Below are 20,158 nucleotides of genomic sequence, written 5' to 3'. Positions count from 1 at the left end.
GTACCAGGATTCCAATAACAACAAGCTATAGAATCTTCAGTTAGCTTACTAGAGAGAAAAAGATGTTGCCTGAATGTCTGATACTGGCCTTAAGTTTTGGATTATCAAAAAAATTATAATTCTAAATATCAATAAAGAAAATTTACATGTAAGTTCAATGAACATTAAAAGACGTGAATTCTAAGTATAATGAATAAAGAAGTCTAACTATTGTAAGGTAATGTAAATGACGCTAGGGTCATCGAAATAGCAGTCACTTTGTAATTGAGATGATTTCATAAATCTCTGGGATCATGAAGCTCATTTAAATGAAATATCAGGATTTTATATTGGTGAGCATGATTTCTTAAATACCCATTTTCTTTTCCATTTCAGTGTGGAAATCTTGTACATGGTTTCCACTTTCTAATCCGCCACGATAGATATCTTCCCAGTCAACGCTTGCGTCCTTATTGAGCAAAACATCTTTGTGCATACTATCTGGACCACCTAACAATTGAGGCTTGAAATCAGTTGCTTCTACCAATTCTAACTCCATAGTTCTCTTGATTGGTTCTCCGGCACCGAAGACTCTTCTGTAGGTTTCTAATCTGGTTTGGTATTGTGTTTCTTCCCAATTGCTGATTCTTCCTTCTAAGGGATGACGGTTATTTATCTTGGATGCTAAGTTTAAAGGACCTTCCTGAGTCTTTAAGATATCTTGCAAACCTGGAGCATGAGCTGCTGGCTCACCAAATTTCGTACTATTTATGGATGAATGCTGATTGTTATCTGGAACAAGTTTTAACGACTGATACATTGTTAGTAATCATAAAATCCAAAATTCAAATCATTTATAACAATTCGACATCAATCATAATTGATTGACTTAATAACGTGTCCATATACATACCATATTAAGCGTGGATACTGTATTACTATAGTGTTTAATCAATTATATATTGCCTTTATTATCGGCAGTGGCGAAACTGATAGTCGTGGTTTGTGCACGACACAAAACCATCATGATAGTATGCAGGAGATATTTACCTATGTGTATGTATATATATACTTAATGGACCCTATAAAATATTCAGCTACAATCTTTCAATAGGTTCGTCGACGACATCGATAAGTCTTTCATAAGTACCATTAGACTTCAAAGAATGAGGAACAAAACTCCATTCTTCGGGATTTAATACGCCATTAAAACACAAGGTCCCAAATACTAAGACAACAAAACCAACAAATTGTAGAAAATGGAACGACTCCCAGCCCATGAAAATTGCAAGAAGCCACACTGATAAAGTACGACAAGTGTCGATAGTAGATCTTGCAGTAGCTGATAATTCATGGGTCAAAGATATACCAAAAAAGTTAAATGATGCTATCGAGACCATTATGAAGACCGATGTAATTAATATTTCTCGAGAACCAAAGAGCTGAGAAAATGATTCAACAAGGTTGAAAGGCGATCCTGCAAACTTTTTTGGGGGTAATATTGCACCTATTATGAAATTTAATATAATCATGATTGTCAATAAAATAGTAGCCCCGTAGAAGCCCTCGAAATAAACCAATTTCAATGGCACAATGGATTTTTTGCTTAAAATATGCTCTTCGACAACAAACTGGATAGCTTGGAATAATGCGGCTAAAACAATCAACATCATACCAAAGACAACAAGGGCCGAGGCTTCCTTATTGGTCATTGCCTGAGCACTGTCACTTTCAGATGCCTTAGACCCACTCAATCCCACTATCACGACTCCTAGTGTAACAATAATTAATGAAATCCATTCCAACTTTGTAATTTTTCTGTTCAAAAAGAGAACTGATAAAATGGCCACAAATAATACGATCGAGCCCCTTGTCATTTGGTAGATTGATACAGGCGTATAAATCAACCCCACATTCAATAATGTAGTAGCAGTTAAGTCACATATTGATGGAAGTGCCAATTTAAAGCTATCGAATATAGATAAACCTTCGTCTGCGGGTTCATTCAATGGATTGTACCCATTCCCCTTACTAAATCTCGACTTGTAGACCATGTAATACACGAAAAAACATGACAATTCACCAATGAACATTTGTAATGTCTGCAATGCCGGTTGGTTAAAGTTCTCATGTTTGTTCTCGTTCGGATTCGAGCAATGGTGGACACACTGGTTATCTTGATATTTAGTGAAGAGTGAGTTCATACATCCAGTAGTAATGCATCCAACCACTAATATCACTAGATAAATCTTTGAAGCCATACTTATATAATAGCCTTTTCTATGTTGTTTTAATAGCTCTTATTTAGCAAATTTGGCCTCTGGTTGTCTCTAAATCACTGAAGTTGTTTCAAAACGTCCGTTCATATCTACTTTGGGTCCTCAAACATTAAGTACTGATCGCCCAATCGGGTAAGTGTCCATCATGTGATACACTATCGAGCCGCATGATGGGCATCGTATCCTTAGGTATGGGGCAAGGCATATCTTGATATAATGGCAAGTAAAGTTAGTAATGATTTCCAATAAAGGACACCATTGTATAGTGCTCATTTCAATAAAGAGAATGATATAAAAAACTACGGGAATACTGGTGTGAAGAGGAACTTGTTATGGTTTCAAACTTTCATAAATCATTGTTGCCAATAATATCGCGCTCCTGAAGCCCCCAGGCCTCGTATTTCTTCGATATAAGTTGGTAGATATATTGAACAGATACATATAAAACCATTCAAATCAACAAATCACAACTATTCCGATCATCTATCCTGTACTGACTGTTTGAATAACTGGGTCCCATAGTTAAGTCCTATATGCGACTTTTGGTGACATTCGACTCAACTGCCATAGTTAAGGAGTGCGGATTATATAATATCGAGGGTTACCCGACTTCCGAGCAGAGAAACAAATTTTTCACTCCATCGATTAATAGAAAAAAAATCATCCTAGAAAGGTTTATAGATTCAACAACACTATTGAATTGTATTAAACGTTCCTATTCTTCGTTTTAACACTTATAAATATACAATAGAAAATGGCTTTCGGTGCTCCAAGAGGTAGAGGCGGTGACAGAGGCGGATTCGGTGGCCGTGGTGGATCCAGAGGTGGATTTGGTGGTCGTGGTGGCCGTGGTGGATCCAGAGGTGGATTCGGTGGTGACAGAGGTGGATTCGGTGGCCGTGGTGGTGCCAGAGGTGGTGCCAGAGGTGGCCGTGGTGGACCAAGAGGTGGTGCTAGAGGTGGCCGTGGTGGTGCCAGAGGTGGTGCTAGAGGCGGTGCTAAGGTTGTTATCGAACCACACAGACATGCCGGTGTCTTCATTGCCAGAGGTAAGGAAGATTTATTAGTTACCAGAAACATTGCTCCAGGTGAATCTGTTTACGGTGAAAAGAGAATTTCCGTTGAAGAACCATCTAAGGAAGAAGGTGCTGCTCCAACCAAGATCGAATACCGTGTGTGGAATCCATTCAGATCTAAGTTGGCTGCTGGTATTATGGGTGGTATCGATGAATTAGGAATTGCTCCAGGTAAGAAGGTTTTATACTTGGGTGCTGCTTCTGGTACTTCTGTTTCCCACGTTGCTGATGTTGTTGGTCCAGAAGGTATGGTTTATGCCGTTGAATTCTCTCACAGACCAGGTAGAGAATTGATTGGTATGGCCAAGAAGAGACCTAATGTCATCCCAATCATTGATGATGCTCGTCACCCTCAAAAATACCGTATGTTGATTGGTATGGTTGACGCTGTTTTCGCCGATGTTGCCCAACCAGATCAAGCCCGTATTATTGCCTTGAACTCCCATTTATTCTTAAAGGACCAAGGTACCGTTGTCATCTCCATTAAGGCTAACTGTATTGACTCCACTGTTGATGCTGAAACCGTTTTCGCTAGAGAAGTCCAAAAATTGAGAGAAGAAAGAATCAAGCCATTAGAACAATTAACCTTAGAACCTTATGAAAGAGACCATTGTGTTGTCGTTGGTCGTTACATTAGAAGTGGTTTAAAGAAATAAATCTAACCAAGGGTTTATATTTTTTTTCTTTTCATACCATCTTCAAGTTTCTGTTCATTATAAACAATTCATGTATTTTATTTTAAAAAAATTCGAGAAACTGTTTCTTGTATTGTTTTCTTCACTGTGTATGTTGCACATGAAATAGGTCTTAACATTTATAGTTATTCATTCAATATGGCATTTTAAATATAATCGTTACTTAATTCATTATCGTAGATTGTCATCTAAAGGCATGCTTGTATGTAGTATCCATTTCACTGAATAAATTTTGAGAGCCGCGAAGTAGGCGTTATCAAAATCTAACTTACAAAGTACTTAATCCATACATTTTTTGACTTGCTCTAGACGAGTATTTTTATATATAGAAGAAGCTGTGTGTTAGGTGTGTTAGCGACCAAAGATTACGATATATTAAGTGAAGATAGTTGAGTGGCATTTGAATAAGATTGAAATTTTGAAATGCCCAAAGACACTATAGAAATGAGTCGAAATGGCGAATATTTAGATAATATAGAGAATGGGGGCCAAGATGGAGAATCTGACTTCCCACAGGAAGTGATAGAAATTTTGACGGATGACGAGGATGATAATCGTGATTCAGGCTCCGGTAGCAATAACCTCACGAATAATAATGAACCCTTCATAATTGGGGACCACAATGACGATGATGACATACAAATAACAGGGGCAAATACTATGAATTCTGGTGATAGGGCACCCAGAAGAATACGACGCCGCAATCATTCAACATCTATAAATGAATCGAGAAATATTAGAAGGCGGCCTAATGAAGAAGAAGATGATATTCAAATTATTGACGAACGTCCAGCGGAAAGAACGCTCATTCCGCCGCTTGATATGCTCCCTAGTTTTGCCCCCGATAGTCTTCGTCGAAGAGTACAAGGAATTGAAACTCCAGTGGGAGTATTTCAATCTTATGAGGATAGTAGTACGCCTTTCTCTGGGTCTGAAAGTGAACGTAGCAACAGATATACAGAGCCACCCCGCCGAATTCCCACGAGATCAAGGAGGGCCAGGAGAATAAGACCCCCAAGATCCAATGATTTTATAGCATTAGACCATTTTGTTTTCTCACAGCAACTATATCACAATCTATATGGCGATTGGAATGGTCTTGAAGATCTTCCTAATGCAGATGCCGTTGAAGGATCTGTGATGGCGAGAATCGAAAGGGACAATGAGAATGCAGTTGATCAGAGGTTACAGAACGAGAATATATTCAACAGGGTTGCATTAAAAAGCAAGAAAGATATTGCAGAGAATGAATTGCCTGGTTACACTAATGACATTAAACCCGACACAAATATATGTTGTGATTTATGTGGAATAATTTTAGGCGAAGGTATTCCCGATTATTTCAAGCCCAATTTGTACTATAATGAAGATGATAATTTTAAGAAATTTTGTGAAGACTACAAAGTGCAAGCACCTTGGTTCTGCATTAAACAGTGCTTACCATCTGATGTTGACTTATCAAAGCGGGTATTTGTTGCAAAATGTGGTCATGTATACTGTGGAAGGTGTGTAAAGAACATAGGGAACAGGCCTTCCGGACGGAGAAAACAAAATCAAAAGATAACGATCGATAACCCTTTGGTGTATGCACCAAGAAAGTGTACAAATTCTGAATGCAATCTGTCTTTCACCGGTAAAAAGTCATTCACAGAATTGTATTTCTAATGAATTGCATATATATATTTATTTTTACATGTAGTATATCTTATAGAGCATTTAAAACTAGCTAATAATATACTGAAGAAATGACGAACTAAAAGTATTCATAACTGCTAAATTCTTTATGGACAAACTAGAAAGAAAGAATATGGTTAATTTAATAATTTAATAAAGTACAATCAATCTACCCGTGCTTCCGATAAGGTTAATGGTTTAATATTATTCGAAAAAACAGATGACCCGCTCTTGAATCTGTTGATCTTTTTCAACTTTTCTCTAACAACCATCACTGGCACCGTCAGTTTGGTTACCAAATAGTTTGATAATGAACCTAATAACACCCCCTTTATTGCAGATTGACCTTTTGAACCGACTACCGCTAAGGTTGGCTGTAAGTTTTCAATAATTTCTAAAATCAAATGTCTTGGAATTGGATGATGGATAATCTCAATAACTATATGAATTTGTAATTTGGTTAATTTCAATAAGTTCAAAACTTGCTGTTTCGCCTTATTTAACATATTAAGTCTTTGGTTTTCTCTTGTAGATTCATTCAAAGTATTACCTTTCAAATGGTGGTTATTATCATTTTCCTCAATGACGCAAACTATAAATAATACCGATCCATCAACAAGAACTGTACCAAGACACCATTCCAATGCAAATATGGACTCGGGCGAAAAATCCATACAAACAAGGAAAATCTTTGGTTTAACTTTAGGATTGATCAATTGAAAGAAATTACCTCTGGTTATGACTTGAATTGCTCTTGATTGACTTTTGTTTGAGTCAATTTCTCCTTCTTTGATTGTTTCATTCAACTTTGAAGCAAACTCAGAGTCCAATTTGTCTTCAACAGCTGAAGTATATGGAATCATAAAGTCCTTTTCGTTAGTCTCATCATGTGAAGAAGAGGAGTCATCTTCATTACTCTCATTTGGCCTCAAGTGATCATTTTCTTGGTCAATAATCTTCTTTCTGTAAGTGGAGTAAGTTTCAAGCTTTTGTTTCCTAGATGCAGCATCCTGTTCAATTTTACTAAGGTCTAATTCATTTCCAGTCAATTCATGCTTGTCACTTTTCAATTTGTCCAAAAAGTCCTTATCGACATTACTACCAATATTTTTCGCATTGGCAAACGCTCTTTCGTTAGCTGTTAACTCTTCCAATCTCTTGGTCACCGCCCTATCATGTAAATTTGAATTCTCTAAAATCAGCGATATTTCGTTCATTTTGTCATCTTGGCATGCATAGTTTGGTAATATATTCCCTGTATCATCATACTGGAATTTCTCGTTATCTTCATTATCACTGATATGTTCTTCCTCACTAACTTCATTGTCCCATAATTCGTTTACATTGTCTTCATTTTCATCCTGTACACTCATATCCTTCTCTATGAGCCTTTCCAGTGGGTCATGGTTCGTTATTGACCACTTCAAGTCTCTATTGAACTCGTCATTCAGTATCAGAGACGATCTGCTGTTATGCCCAGATTTCGATGGAGAAAGTGATCTACCTCTATTCACTACGTTTGATTGCCTTCTAATGGCCATTTGTTCTGCCTCTAACTTCGAAAGCTTGCTGGCCATACTGTATATCTGTTAATTGACTATAAGCTTATAGCTTGCTAACCTAATTAGGGAAGGATTCTATAATCATCCTTTCTCATATCCGCAGCTAATCTGTAAATGCACGCGATAAATGAAACACTGAGAAAATTTACTTGGTTTACAGGTTAATAACAGCAAATACTAGCTCTATTATAAACTACTATATACTACTTCAGCAAAGGGTGGTTGGCTCAAGTCTGATCATCACTATCTAAATCATCGCTATCCTCTTGTAAATATTCAACAAGTAAACTGACTCCGGATTTCAATTCCGGTATAGAGCTAATGGGCTCGTTAGTAGATGCAAAAACCTTTTTAGGGAAAGGTTGGATTAGCTCAAATTTAAAAGCAAATTTCTTCACGTAGTCGTTCACAGAAATCATTTCATCAGGTAATTGCAAGGAATTGATGTAACTGAACACTTCATCTTCATTGGTGCAATCGTTTAGAGTAGAGTTGATTAAATCGTTTACGAAAATCTTGAGTTCAATGTACAAATGTAAGTCATTGACAGTGATTGACGTCAGGATGACTTCGATAATTCTCTTACCGTTTGGCAATTTAATGGAAATTTTGATTTTGGGAGCTGGGCTATCATTTAGGGTTTCGAACCAATTGGTTTGGATTAACGAAAATAAGAAACTTTCTCTTAACTTGACCAACTCTTCAAGATCATGTTTCATCCTGATTTCATTTTCTTTCTGAATCCTCTTTAATCTATCCTTTTCCAATGATTCAGTGTATGCGTCGTCTTGTTGTTGTTTCAAGAGCCGCGAAATTTCAATTTCTTGCTTGTCAATTCTCTGGGTTATTAGTTGTGCATTGAAATTATCCATTAATTTATGTAAGTTCTTGAGAACCTTTTTGATCGTTGCTGCCAGTTCTCCGTTACTTATGAATGCATGAGGGATGTTTGACTTATAAACTATCGACATGGATGATAATATCGATGGGTTATTAGAAACATTACCAACTAACATAACATATGGAAGCTTCTTGACTTTGTAAGTCTGTCCAACTTCAAACGACTCAGGGTCCTTTTCCACATTGTTCAAATATATCGACGTTTCTTTAAAAATTCCATCATTCTTATTAAATACTCTGTTAAAATGATCATTTGTCAATAAATTTTGTAAAAAGTCTTGCGCTTCCTGGTTATTATTCACTAATATTACTAACAACCATGTAAAGTTACTTTGGGTTTTCTCGTGTACTTCATTAAACCCACTATCAATTATATTAAAGTTATCTAATACGGAAGGGTTTCTTTTATCAACTTCTTCAACTTTCTCCATCACGTCCTCGAATTTTTCATCACTGTAATTAATATCTCTATTTGATTCACCATTGAGTTCACTTGTCAACCAGTTCAAATACGAATAGCTATCATCGTAGTTGTCATATTCAAACTCAATAGGGAATCTATTAACGCTTCTTGATCTATTACCTGAACCACCGAACAAAAATCTGAAAATCGATATTATGATTTGCAAGACAGCCTTAGGGATTATCAACAAAATTAGCCAAATGGATGTGACCGGTGATTTCTTCTGTTCCAATGACTTTGAATCAGCACTGCTACCTGCGGATTTCAATGATGAATGAATCCCCACATCTAATTGCCAGTTATTAGAGATTCTGTGTGCTTTCGGTAATCGAGGTAAGAAGCTGTCCAAAGCAAATTGGCTCTGTAAATTCATCACATTATCACGATCACTAAAAGCCCGGTGGCTCAAGTGCGTACTATTATCACCGTTATCCAATGCTTCAAAACCAGAACTAATCACCTGTGATTCAACTGATGCAAATTTGCTATCAAAGTAGGTGGAAATCGAGTTATTAAGGTTCCAGTCGTTGACCCTCAACAATTTATGTATATTCTCAATTTCATCTTCAGGTCCTAATCCTGTTATAGTTTGGAATTGGGAAATCAAGTCTTTTCGTTCGTCTGACAACTCATCTACTGACATCTTGATTAACTAGTGCCTGGTTAGATGGCAACGATGTGTTGGTTATAATATGGCTTATATGGGTTTGATAGTGATTATGTCATCATAGTCGTGTAAATTACATAATCGATCTAGCCTTAGTGCTTGGCTCGTAGGAGATTTCCACTTACCAAGAACTCGACTCTTAGCTTCATCGTACCAGAGCCAAAGAAGGACGTTAATGGCACCATGGTGTGAGTGATAGCAGATTCATAGTTCCGGGAAAACAGTATGTTTTCGGGCAAAATCGTACCCAGACCACGCATCGTACAGTCTTCCTTTTATCCATCACAGATTAAGACTAGGCCGTTAAGGATCACTACTGAAACATCGCACTTGAGCATGTGCAACGGTGATGCCAAAATATCTTCGAATGCATTCGCCAATTTCAACTGCTTGTTTCACTATTGTTGATATCCTAACTGATCCATCACCCAATAACAGTGCTATCATATTCGCCTCTACGAAACTGCATATATTTTCTAGGTACCATTTCAACGCCTCATTTTGGTACAATGGTTTCCAATGAACCATGGAACTTATCTTTATCTTTATTATACCCTCCCATTGCCAATCGTCTACCGGTCAATCGTGGTTATTTCGCATCTTTTCGCACTGTACATCTTCTGACGTTCGATATTCAACTTCATCCCAATAAACGAGCACCTACACCGTTATCCCCCATATACTTCTCTAGCCCCTCCCCCTCCCCCACTAGATTTGTCAGGCAGAATCCACCCCCACCACCTGTTTTTCGCCATCAGAACCACCTCATCCCAACATCCATCCTACCTACTCACTGTTTACGCTCTCTGTCTTCTCTGCTGGCTCGGGTCTCCGTCCACGATGTGTTCCACCACGAATTCCCCCATACCTGTTATCTGGGGCTATTGTCTCTGGGCTGCGTTTCATCAAGTCGCCTTACTTATCAATTTTGTGTCATGGCTCGCAACTCGGTCTATTTTTATGCTGCAAAAGAACCTCGGTAACTTACCTTATATCATACATCGTTGTTTATATCCTAGTTGCAACATTATAGCATCTTGTACAAGTATATCCACTGTTACGGGGGAACTATTATGCACCAATATTCTACTGTTAACTATCATGTCTCTACTTCCTGACTTTCCGCCTCTATAGCTCATTATCTGGCTGTTGGCAGAAGCATTGCTGCGAACTTTTTCGGTGTAGAAATGCCCGTGTCGGTCCAACGGACTCCAGACGTTTTTTATTCAATCCATTAGTGTTTTCTTTCGTATAGCGTGACAAAACAACTCGTAGTACCTGCGTTGCATCAAGCGCCATGTCTTCGGATAGATACTGAGCAATAGCGAACTCTGTTATTCGTTGGAGCAACCGTTTATAGCCCAATAAGAACAACCATAACCATGAGAATGAATATCCTGCACATAACTGATGGACGAAATTCTCTAAGCATTCGAAGAACACCTTTTCATAAATAGTATATAAAGAACTGAGTTTCTTTTCACAAGAAAATTGCAAATTTTTTCTAAGAGAAGTATTCTATCAAGATAGTTATTTTATTCGATTATATAGACAGTGAGAAAAGCCTTGAAGGATTTTAGAAAACTTTGTCTCGAGAATGTCTAAGATTTTTCAAACCAAATTAGCCAAAACTGCGTTAGCAGCTGCTGCAGGGGTTGGAGGTACGATCTTGTATTTAGATTTTGTCAGACCGCCAGTTGTATCAGACTTGAACAACTCATACAAGCCATTAAGAAAAGAGTTGCCTCTTCCACCAACAAGAGAATCATTATTGAACAAGTTAGAAACTACACCTAAATTCGATGTTTTAGTGATCGGAGGAGGTGCAACCGGTACTGGTACCGCTGTCGATGCAGCCACCAGAGGTTTAAACGTTTGTTTGTTGGAAAAGAGTGATTTTGCTTCCGGAACATCGTCTAAGTCGACCAAGATGGCTCATGGTGGTGTTCGTTACTTGGAAAAGGCAATTTTCCAATTATCCAAGGCCCAGTTGGACTTGGTCATCGAAGCATTAAATGAAAGAGGTAACATGTTAAGAACTGCTCCACATTTGTGTTCTGTTTTGCCAATTATGATTCCAGTTTACAAGTGGTGGCAAGTTCCTTACTTCTTCGTTGGTTGTAAGATGTACGATTGGTTCGCCGGTCACCAAAACTTGCGATCATCGACTGTATTCTCCAGAGAAATGACCAGTGCCATTGCTCCAATGATGGATGATTCGAACTTGAAGGCCACATGTGTTTACCACGATGGTACTTTTAATGATGCTAGAATGAACGCAACTTTGGCTATTACCGCCATTGATCAAGGTGCTACTGTTTTGAACTACATGGAAGTTAAGCAATTAATCAAGAAGGACGATAAGATTACTGGTGTTCTTGCTGTTGATAGAGAAACCGGTAAGGAATATAATATTAATGCTACTGCTACTGTTAATGCCACTGGTCCATTTGCTGATAAGATTTTGGAAATGGACAAAGACCCTCAGGGATTAGCACCAAAGATTGATCAAGCTCCAAGAATGGTTGTTCCATCATCTGGTGTCCACGTTGTTTTACCTGAATACTATTGTCCAAGAGATATGGGTTTATTAGATCCATCTACTTCTGATGGACGTGTTATGTTCTTTTTACCATGGCAAGGAAAGGTTTTGGCTGGTACCACTGATACTCCTTTAAAATCTGTTCCAGAAAATCCTGTTCCTACTGAAGAAGATATTCAAGACATTTTACAAGAATTACAAAAGTACATTGTCTTCCCAGTTAACAGAACTGATGTTTTATCTGCTTGGTCTGGTATTAGACCATTAGTCCGTGATCCTTCAACTATTCCAGAAGGTGAAGAACCTGGTAGTGGAAGTACTCAAGGTTTAGTTCGTTCTCATTTAATTACTCAATCTGACAGTGGCTTGCTTACTATTTCTGGTGGTAAATGGACTACTTACAGAGAAATGGCTGAAGAAACTGTCGACACCTTAGTAAAGAATTACGACTTTGATGGTAAAAACAACGCTTTGTTATCATGTCAAACTAACAAGATCATTTTAGCTGGTGGTGAAGACTATTCCAAGAATTACTCTGCAAGATTGATTCACGAATACAGAATCCCATTAAAATTAGCTAAGCACTTGTCTCACAACTATGGTTCAAGAGCCTCATTGATTTTGGAATTATACCACCAATCTGATTACAACAAATTACCAATCACTTTGGCTGCTAATAAGACTTTCGAACCTTCTGCAGACAAGGAATCCGAAGAAAACATTTTATCTTACCAATCATTTGACGAACCTTTCACGATTGCAGAATTAAAATACTCTTTGAAATATGAATACGCCAGAACTCCAGTTGATTTCTTAGCTAGAAGAACTAGATTAGCCTTCTTAAATGCTAGAGAAGCTTTAAGTGCTGTTGACGGTGTATGTGCTATTATGGAACATGAATTAAAATGGGATGAAGAAACGACCAAGAAAATGAAAAATGAAGCTAACGATTACATTGGTAAGATGGGTATCTCTCCAAAGAGATTCGATGTCGAAGACTTCATCGTCCAATGATATGATTAATATTTGTTATTTGTATATATTGCTAAGTATAGTTTTTGTTTTTTTCCTGTTATAGAGAAAATATTGTGCAATATATATATTATTTATCTAAACATAAGTCTACCAACTTTCATTAATACATTATTGGTTGTGAATGAAAAACAATCAAGTTGATTAATAGGATTATACTAATGATGCATTCTTCTAAGAAGCCCATGAATGTGTAGTACTGATATTTTCCAAAAATCATGAGATACTTGCTAGGGTTTTCAAAATTGATACCTGCAAATGAAGACAAGATTGAGTAGACAGCTCTGATAATGTAGAAAACAATAGATACAAGCAATATCTTTGCCATAAGTTGGTGGTCCTTGTTCAATATATGTCCCCACACGATGAACACTCCCATAACCACAATCAGAACCAAAAAAAGAATTGTCCCGACCTTTAATGGGGTCGATCCACTATTATTTCCATCGGAGCTGATACTAGTACTACCCACGATTGTGCAAATAACGGCAGCCAAGATGAGCGATGTCAAAAGTCTAAACGGTAAGTTTTTCTTCAGTGTCGATTCCACCAATGACCCGATACCCACATTTCTAATATCTATCTTCTGGTCTTCCGACCCGGTGTCGTACTTGAATGGGTTTCCCTGAAGTTGTTCTGGGTCCTTCTCCGTGATCATCAACTCTATGAACGGCAACAAGCACTTAATGAGCACTCCCAAACTAATATTATCAAAAATGTACGTTGCCATGGTCAATCCACTGCTATACTGCGATTGATGAAGCAAAATGATCCCACAGATGCCACCTACTACCTTACACACCGTAAACACCCCAAAATATCCCCCAAACTTCTTAATAATCATCCGGTCGGTACCCTTATTCCATTTAAGAACCACTACAACCACCAACCCAATTAGCATAATTGCGAAAAAAATCACTTGCACATACGCAACAATTTCCCAGCTAGTCTTATTCAGTATCATTTTAATCAAATATCTTTAAGGCTTAAATTCAAATATCCCATCATTTTTGAAGTCCATGGCCACCTATTTATAATTTTTTTATTCCACATCTTAAAAAATGCTTCGTGATCCTTCAATTCCTAGCCACCATCTAAAAAGTAAGATACAGCCAGATCCCTGGCGTAATGAATTACGGCCATAATGATATTTTCTACACTTAAGCCACTTTCACACATTTGATTACCGTTTACACGTCAAATCACTTATTTTAGGTTAGTTTCCGACGCATAAATTCGATCCGAGCTTGTATACGGCTTTATCCACCAATGATTCGGTTCTAAGTCCCTGATGGAACATCGAAGGGTTTATGGCCCAATTATATAAGCGGACATAATTAACTAGAGCGATTAGGTAAGCGACAAAATTTCCCATCTTATCAGAATTTGGCGAACTGCTTGGTCTGACTAACGTTCTTTGCATATCAAAATACAAAGCAAGACCGTTATATAGAAGAAAAATCGGGCAGTGTTAGTAAGAGTTGAGGAAACAATAGTGGAGCTAAGAAAAAATATAAATGACAGAGGACGTATTGGGGAATAGTTTTGACGTAAGCTTAGTTCCTCATGATCGTTATGGCCGAACTAAACGCAAGAGAGGAATGAAGAATGCACCGAAGCAAATAACAAATAGTGAAGCACATAGAGGGAAAAAAAGGTCGAAGAATGGATGTCTCAGTTGCAAGAAGCTTCGGATCAAGGTATGTATTTTTATGTAAATAGTATGGACAGAATGGGAATAAGCTGGGACGGTACTAACGAACATAGTGTAATGAAAGTAAACCTAGATGTGAATATTGCGTTCATACGGGACGAGAGTGTGTGTATCCGGTAGAGAGAGTGGTGGCAAGAATAGAGAATGATGGCAAGAATACTGAAGATTTAGATACGGTGGATACGGTAAATACAAGGGTGGAAATGGTAAAGTCTAAATGGCAGATGGTGGATCAGGATCCGGCCAAGACGTTCGGAAGCCTTACATGTGAGCTCATGTTGAATTCTTCTACCAAATTGCTAAATATATCAACATTTGAATTGAGGTTGTTGAATTTCTTCAACTCCTATTGCATACCGTTGATCTCGTTTGGGGTCAACATGAGGGCAGATAGAACTTGGCGTAACCAGGTGCCGAAGTTATTTTTACAGTCTGACTTGGTGCGTCAATCGATCTTTCTGTTCAGTAGCATTAACTTATGGCCGTTATGTGATTTTGAAAGGCTTATTGATACTGACACAGACCATTCTGTACGACAGGACGTGGAGAGAATGGACTCGGTTTTTGATTACAAGTTGCTTACTGAGAGCTTGAGTTTAGAAGCACCAGAACAGGACCCTAGTAATAATCTATTTCTCAAAACGAGTAAATACTTCATGAACACCCTTAAACATACAGGACACATCCTCGATAGAACTACGACAGGCATACAACCTGATATAGATGAATTGACAGCGTCGGAACTTCTGGTTTCAGGTATTTTGATCTTTTCATTCTTGGGGATTCACCCACATAGATTAGTGCCATTGGTATCATTCAACAATGAAGTGGAAACTGACTTTCTTTCTATTGTAAGGGGTGTCAGAAATACAATTAAAGCCAGTTATAAAGCATTAGCAACTTCTGATTATTTTGGTATCTTACCGTTGATTGATAGTTCAATCGAGTCAAATCCAATAACGAGATCATTGAGATATCAGCTCTCTGAATATTATGACGACGAGGTAAAGACGTCAATAACGAGTGATAATTTTGCTACTTTGCAGAGTTCTATAGCCAGTTTGGAATTGCATATGTCTAAAACAATCTTTTTGAATTATCCAGTTCCATTGTTTGCCTGGATTCTTTTAGTCCCAGACGAACTTCATGACTTGATCAGAGCAAAACATTTCTTCGCTTTGAGAATGCTCTATGTATTTGCTTGCTTATGCTGCTTAACAAAATTCCAGTTATATGATAGTAAGAATATTTGGAGCGATTACATCTTCTGGTTCAAAGATTACAACTTCCAATCCTTAAATGGGCGTTGGAACTGTGAGTTCGATGAAAATCTATACCGGGTTATTTTTGAACGAAAATTCAGGATTCCAAACAATACCTTCCATTTATTAAGCAAGTTTGATCCTAACTCATTCTTCGAGCAAAAAGGAAGTATCTGAAAATAGTGCTTCTTATGAAAGCTGAGTAATAAAATATCTCAGTACACATATCCAAGGTCTTCAAGAAAGAATATGATTGACTAGAAAAGGAAATCAGAATTTAGAGAGGACCTCTTCTTCGAAATATGCCCACGGCATACCAACTTATACTATGAAAAGTATGAGTGACTAATAATAACGAATTATATGAAAGAATTATAAGGTATATATTTAATAGGTAAATATAAGGATTATACGGTTTCTATAATGGCCGTCACACGTTCGAGCTGTTCAGTCGATGGCCCCCGCGATTGAGACCTTAAGAGTAGGTTAAATAGGTACTTGCCAATGTAAAACCCATTTATCGGTAGATCATCATGCCTTCTATTATAGCAGATTTCCTTTTATTTGATTTAGATGGTACCTTAGTAAACTCAACCCCTGCCGTAGAAAAGACATGGGTTGAGCAATGCAATAAGCATAATTCTACAAATGAAGTACTTATCGAGCCAGTGATTTTATTAAATTCAGCTCATGGAACAAGAACATCTGAAACTATCAAAAGATGGTTTCCGTATTTACCAACTGACAATCAGGCCATAAATATATTTGAAAAAGCAATTGTTACGAATTATGGGCATTTAGCCAAAGAAGTAAATGGTGCAACGCATTTGATCAATGTAATAAATAAACTTGGTAGTGATCAATGGGCCATCGTAACGTCTGGTACAAAAGATTTAGCCTATGGATGGTTTGAAAAATTATTTACAAATTCAGACAAGCCAAAGGCATTTATTACTGCAAATGATGTTTCGCAAGGTAAGCCGAACCCAGAAGGTTACTTGGAAGCCTACAGTCAACTAAAAGAGACAAATAAATTACTTGGTTGTGAATTTTCTGCTATTGTTTTCGAAGATGCCCCAGTGGGTATTGAGGCAGGTATTGCTGCAGGGTTTCATGTTATAGGGATAGCAACTACTTTTAACAAAGATACTCTAACAAAGGCAGGAGCATTGTTCGTGGTCGAAGATTTGTCAAAAATACATATTACGAAAACTACATCTACTTCTTTCCAGTTAGATTTAAGTATATTATAAATTTAATTATTAAATTTTTATAAAAACATACGAGTACTTTGGAATCATTTAATTTCCAAATCGTTAATTGTTTCTGCTAGTTTGTTCACTCTAGCTTTTCTGATTTGCTCGGTTCTCTTCTTATCATCATTTGCAAATTTATCACTCAATCCAGAAGTATTAAAGCTATCGTCGTAATCTTCATCGGCAAAGGTATCATTTCCACCATATTTTAATTGATAATCAGTTGGTGGTTCTTTTAAAATATCTCTAATGCTGTCATTGCTTACAAGTTGATTATGGACTCCAAAACTGAAACACCACTTTAAATGAATCAACCGTAAGTAGAGGAACCAGCTATTAATAGAAAGAGATCTTGATTTTGATAATTTGATATAATTCGAGTCCATCAAAGAATTGATTATTTCTACACCTTCCGGTGATTTCTTTAAAATTTCAATTCTTTTGTCGTATGTGGTGTAATTTGTTATGGTATTTAAAATATCTCTGAAAATTGAATGGGTTTCCTTTTTGCTCTTCTTGGTGATCTTATGGGTAGAAAAATTGGCTAACCTCTCAATAATGGCAGTAAGCTCTTCCTGTTCATAGTAAGGCGAATTATCATTATATTCAGATTCATCATCTGCGTCGCCACTGTTGTCGTAAGTAAATATTTCGTAACATAATGCTATTACTCTTCCTGCCGCCTTTGCGATTTCAATGTTATCATTATCAACTAACGCAACCAACTTTGGCATAGTATCTGCGACGTAATCGTTTAAGTAGTCACCTCTTTCAAACAACGTTAAAAGACACCCAGCAGCGTGCAACGCAGCGATTGCAACTGCAGCTTCTGAGTTTGCTTGACTTACAGAATCATTAACAATTTTCTTGTCAACTTCTTCAGCAAAAAATGTCGAATGTTCTCTTTCTCCAGATTTGAGCTGCGCAGTCAATGTATTCGAGCTAGCACTATAGCCTTCACTCAATTCTATCAAGGAAGTCACTCTATCATCAATACCATAACTTGAAGATCCATTATGCAAAATCATCAATAAAGCTGTAGACCCAGTAATAACACTAGCCTTGTTTTCACTATTTACATTCTGTGTCGTAGGATCTTGGATTAACTTTTGTATAAGATTTAAGAACTCTGGGGATATTAAATCCCCGAATTCTTCGATATCACTGGCCAATAATGCAATACAAGATCTAAATAGCAACAAGAATTCGCTTGGAGACCTATAGTCACCACTAGTCAATACCTTAATCAACTCCAATACCTTGTCGTCCGAAACATAGCTGCTAGTGCCTGCATGTTCTTCGTTATAGACAACCAAAGGTTTCGAAACAATGAGTTTGTACAATTGCGCCAAAAGCATTTCTCTTGATTGTGAAGATACCTCAGTTCTGGACATCGATAATGAATGAATAATGTCATTAATAGTCGTCAGTCCCGATTGAATTCTGGCTTGGTTCAAATGACTAATAGATTTCTGTTTGTGATCCTGAGCATCACTATTACCAGTTAAAGTACTTTCTTCCTGCAGACCTTGCTTCTCTAAAAGACTTTGTAAAGACTCTAATTTCATAGTCAATAATTCTTCTATGCTTTGAAAATTCACATCTAATGACCCATTTTCTTCACCGTCTACTTTAGGTGTTCTTACCCTTGAGGCCGATCTTGATGAGGAATTGGATTTAACATCCTCTTGGAGAAATCTTTTGTGTCCTGAGGGTCTAATTGGCATTTTTAATAAATAAATATAAAGGATGAAAAAACTGGACTTTCATGGGTATCTTCAAGTCGTTTTATCATTTCTTGTATGACGGGTCACGTGGAAATTGCAGCTTTTCTGTATTAGTAGCAATCTTGTTCAATGGATTCTGCATCCCAACAGTTTAACAGCCAATAGTCGTAGTAGGAAACAAACAGGCTGAAAGGGAAGAATATGCATTCTTTATAATGGTACATATCGAAAAAAATCAAAAAAGAGTCTTGAAATTAATGTGTTCTACAGTACTCTTCAGATAATTATGTACACTTTATTTCAGATATTTGTCTACACTTCATTATTCAGATGCTTCACAACTCATAGATGGTCATTAGGCAAGTATTATTCTCAGTCTATATAGATTATGAAGGAATGCAATACTGTATGTGTAGTGTAACAGTGCTAATAGAAAAAATCAAGAATCAGAAGTAAATGTCCTAAAAAGCCACCTCGTGTGGAAAAACATTGACTTCACGGCCATTAGCTCTCACCGTTTCATTATTAATGTCCTTGGGTAACAGCTTTCTCATGTCAAAGGCATCAATCTGGTCATTTATAGCGTTTTTATCAGTTGGTGGGTCTCGCCCATAATAGCCAACCACCCGTCGATATACACTGTAACCTAGTTTTTCGTATAGGTGTTGAGCCAAGATGTTCGTTACCTTAACAAACAAATCTATGAACAATGTTTCATGTGGTTTATCTTTAACCAAGTTTTCCAAATGCAAGCATAAGTCTGACGCCAATCCTATTCTTCTATACTGAGCATTCACCGTGACTGCCGTTATATGAGTATGCCATTCTTTCTTTGACAATTTTCCTTCATTTTTGCCCATCATGTATCCACTGATTTCGTGGTTCTGATTAAAGTCATTGCTTACTTCAACTGATTTGAAAAATAGAGATGGCCATTCGATTAGATACTGAAAATAAAATTGCAAATTGAAATTTTCAGTTAATGGGTCTAGATTAACTGGATTTATTTCAAATAAATCTTCAATTTGAAATGGTTTGATAGACGTCATTGGGTGCCTTGTTGCATTATATGTTACTTTGTATTCATGGTCTTAACGTTTATCAAATCATTTATCCGGGTAATCTCGGATTAGATTTGTCCAAAAAAATTTGAATATTTGCCATTTTGTACAAACACTATATAGTGCTTAAACTGAAGATATAACTAATTATCGAATTCTTTATAAACAGCAAAAATGTTCGGAGGTCCAGGTAGTCAACCAAGCGAAGAGCAAAAGAAATTGCAAGAAAAATATGCTATTGATACTTTAAAGACTGCTGGTTTTATTGC

At 37.1% G+C, this 20,158-nt stretch overlaps 12 protein-coding genes across 12 annotated transcripts; 5 read left to right on the top strand and 7 right to left on the bottom strand.

Annotated features, from left to right (window-relative positions):
• Positions 1-346: 346 nt before the first annotated feature.
• AC631_04719 (uncharacterized protein) lies at positions 347-799 on the bottom strand (the record flags this gene model as incomplete). The annotated part of the gene is made up of 1 exon (XM_015613548.1): positions 347-799. One exon carries the CDS (start codon positions 797-799, stop codon positions 347-349), a length of 453 nt encoding a protein of 150 aa, XP_015465632.1.
• Positions 800-1,076: 277 nt separating this feature from the next.
• AC631_04718 (uncharacterized protein) lies at positions 1,077-2,240 on the bottom strand (the record flags this gene model as incomplete). Its single annotated transcript, XM_015613547.1, has 1 exon — positions 1,077-2,240. The coding sequence occupies one exon, from the start codon at positions 2,238-2,240 to the stop codon at positions 1,077-1,079; it is 1,164 nt and encodes a 387-aa protein (XP_015465631.1).
• A 772-nt stretch (positions 2,241-3,012) lies between these two features.
• Positions 3,013-3,990, top strand: NOP1 (rRNA methyltransferase; the record flags this gene model as incomplete). Its single annotated transcript, XM_015613546.1, has 1 exon — positions 3,013-3,990. One exon carries the CDS (start codon positions 3,013-3,015, stop codon positions 3,988-3,990), a length of 978 nt encoding a protein of 325 aa, XP_015465630.1.
• A 462-nt stretch (positions 3,991-4,452) lies between these two features.
• On the top strand, positions 4,453-5,694 carry HEX3 (SUMO-targeted ubiquitin ligase complex subunit; the record flags this gene model as incomplete). The annotated part of the gene is made up of 1 exon (XM_015613545.1): positions 4,453-5,694. The coding sequence occupies one exon, from the start codon at positions 4,453-4,455 to the stop codon at positions 5,692-5,694; it is 1,242 nt and encodes a 413-aa protein (XP_015465629.1).
• Positions 5,695-5,867: 173 nt separating this feature from the next.
• Positions 5,868-7,280, bottom strand: AC631_04715 (Imp2'p; the record flags this gene model as incomplete). The annotated part of the gene is made up of 1 exon (XM_015613544.1): positions 5,868-7,280. The coding sequence occupies one exon, from the start codon at positions 7,278-7,280 to the stop codon at positions 5,868-5,870; it is 1,413 nt and encodes a 470-aa protein (XP_015465628.1).
• Positions 7,281-7,492: 212 nt separating this feature from the next.
• On the bottom strand, positions 7,493-9,271 carry AC631_04714 (uncharacterized protein; the record flags this gene model as incomplete). Its single annotated transcript, XM_015613543.1, has 1 exon — positions 7,493-9,271. One exon carries the CDS (start codon positions 9,269-9,271, stop codon positions 7,493-7,495), a length of 1,779 nt encoding a protein of 592 aa, XP_015465627.1.
• A 1,621-nt stretch (positions 9,272-10,892) lies between these two features.
• GUT2 (glycerol-3-phosphate dehydrogenase) lies at positions 10,893-12,851 on the top strand (the record flags this gene model as incomplete). The annotated part of the gene is made up of 1 exon (XM_015613542.1): positions 10,893-12,851. The coding sequence occupies one exon, from the start codon at positions 10,893-10,895 to the stop codon at positions 12,849-12,851; it is 1,959 nt and encodes a 652-aa protein (XP_015465626.1).
• A 121-nt stretch (positions 12,852-12,972) lies between these two features.
• AC631_04712 (uncharacterized protein) lies at positions 12,973-13,599 on the bottom strand (the record flags this gene model as incomplete). Its single annotated transcript, XM_015613541.1, has 1 exon — positions 12,973-13,599. One exon carries the CDS (start codon positions 13,597-13,599, stop codon positions 12,973-12,975), a length of 627 nt encoding a protein of 208 aa, XP_015465625.1.
• A 1,187-nt stretch (positions 13,600-14,786) lies between these two features.
• On the top strand, positions 14,787-16,022 carry ZCF18 (Zcf18p; the record flags this gene model as incomplete). Its single annotated transcript, XM_015613540.1, has 1 exon — positions 14,787-16,022. One exon carries the CDS (start codon positions 14,787-14,789, stop codon positions 16,020-16,022), a length of 1,236 nt encoding a protein of 411 aa, XP_015465624.1.
• Positions 16,023-16,378: 356 nt separating this feature from the next.
• DOG1 (2-deoxyglucose-6-phosphatase) lies at positions 16,379-17,098 on the top strand (the record flags this gene model as incomplete). Its single annotated transcript, XM_015613539.1, has 1 exon — positions 16,379-17,098. One exon carries the CDS (start codon positions 16,379-16,381, stop codon positions 17,096-17,098), a length of 720 nt encoding a protein of 239 aa, XP_015465623.1.
• Positions 17,099-17,142: 44 nt separating this feature from the next.
• Positions 17,143-18,828, bottom strand: AC631_04709 (uncharacterized protein; the record flags this gene model as incomplete). The annotated part of the gene is made up of 1 exon (XM_015613538.1): positions 17,143-18,828. One exon carries the CDS (start codon positions 18,826-18,828, stop codon positions 17,143-17,145), a length of 1,686 nt encoding a protein of 561 aa, XP_015465622.1.
• A 461-nt stretch (positions 18,829-19,289) lies between these two features.
• AC631_04708 (peptide alpha-N-acetyltransferase complex B subunit) lies at positions 19,290-19,877 on the bottom strand (the record flags this gene model as incomplete). Its single annotated transcript, XM_015613537.1, has 1 exon — positions 19,290-19,877. The coding sequence occupies one exon, from the start codon at positions 19,875-19,877 to the stop codon at positions 19,290-19,292; it is 588 nt and encodes a 195-aa protein (XP_015465621.1).
• Positions 19,878-20,158: the final 281 nt, after the last annotated feature.

This window comes from Debaryomyces fabryi, assembly GCF_001447935.2.
Source record: "Debaryomyces fabryi strain CBS 789 chromosome Unknown contig00137, whole genome shotgun sequence".
Lineage (NCBI taxonomy): Eukaryota > Fungi > Ascomycota > Pichiomycetes > Serinales > Debaryomycetaceae > Debaryomyces > Debaryomyces fabryi.
Note: the sequence above shows the minus strand (reverse complement) of the source record. Positions and strands in the feature narration are given on the sequence as shown.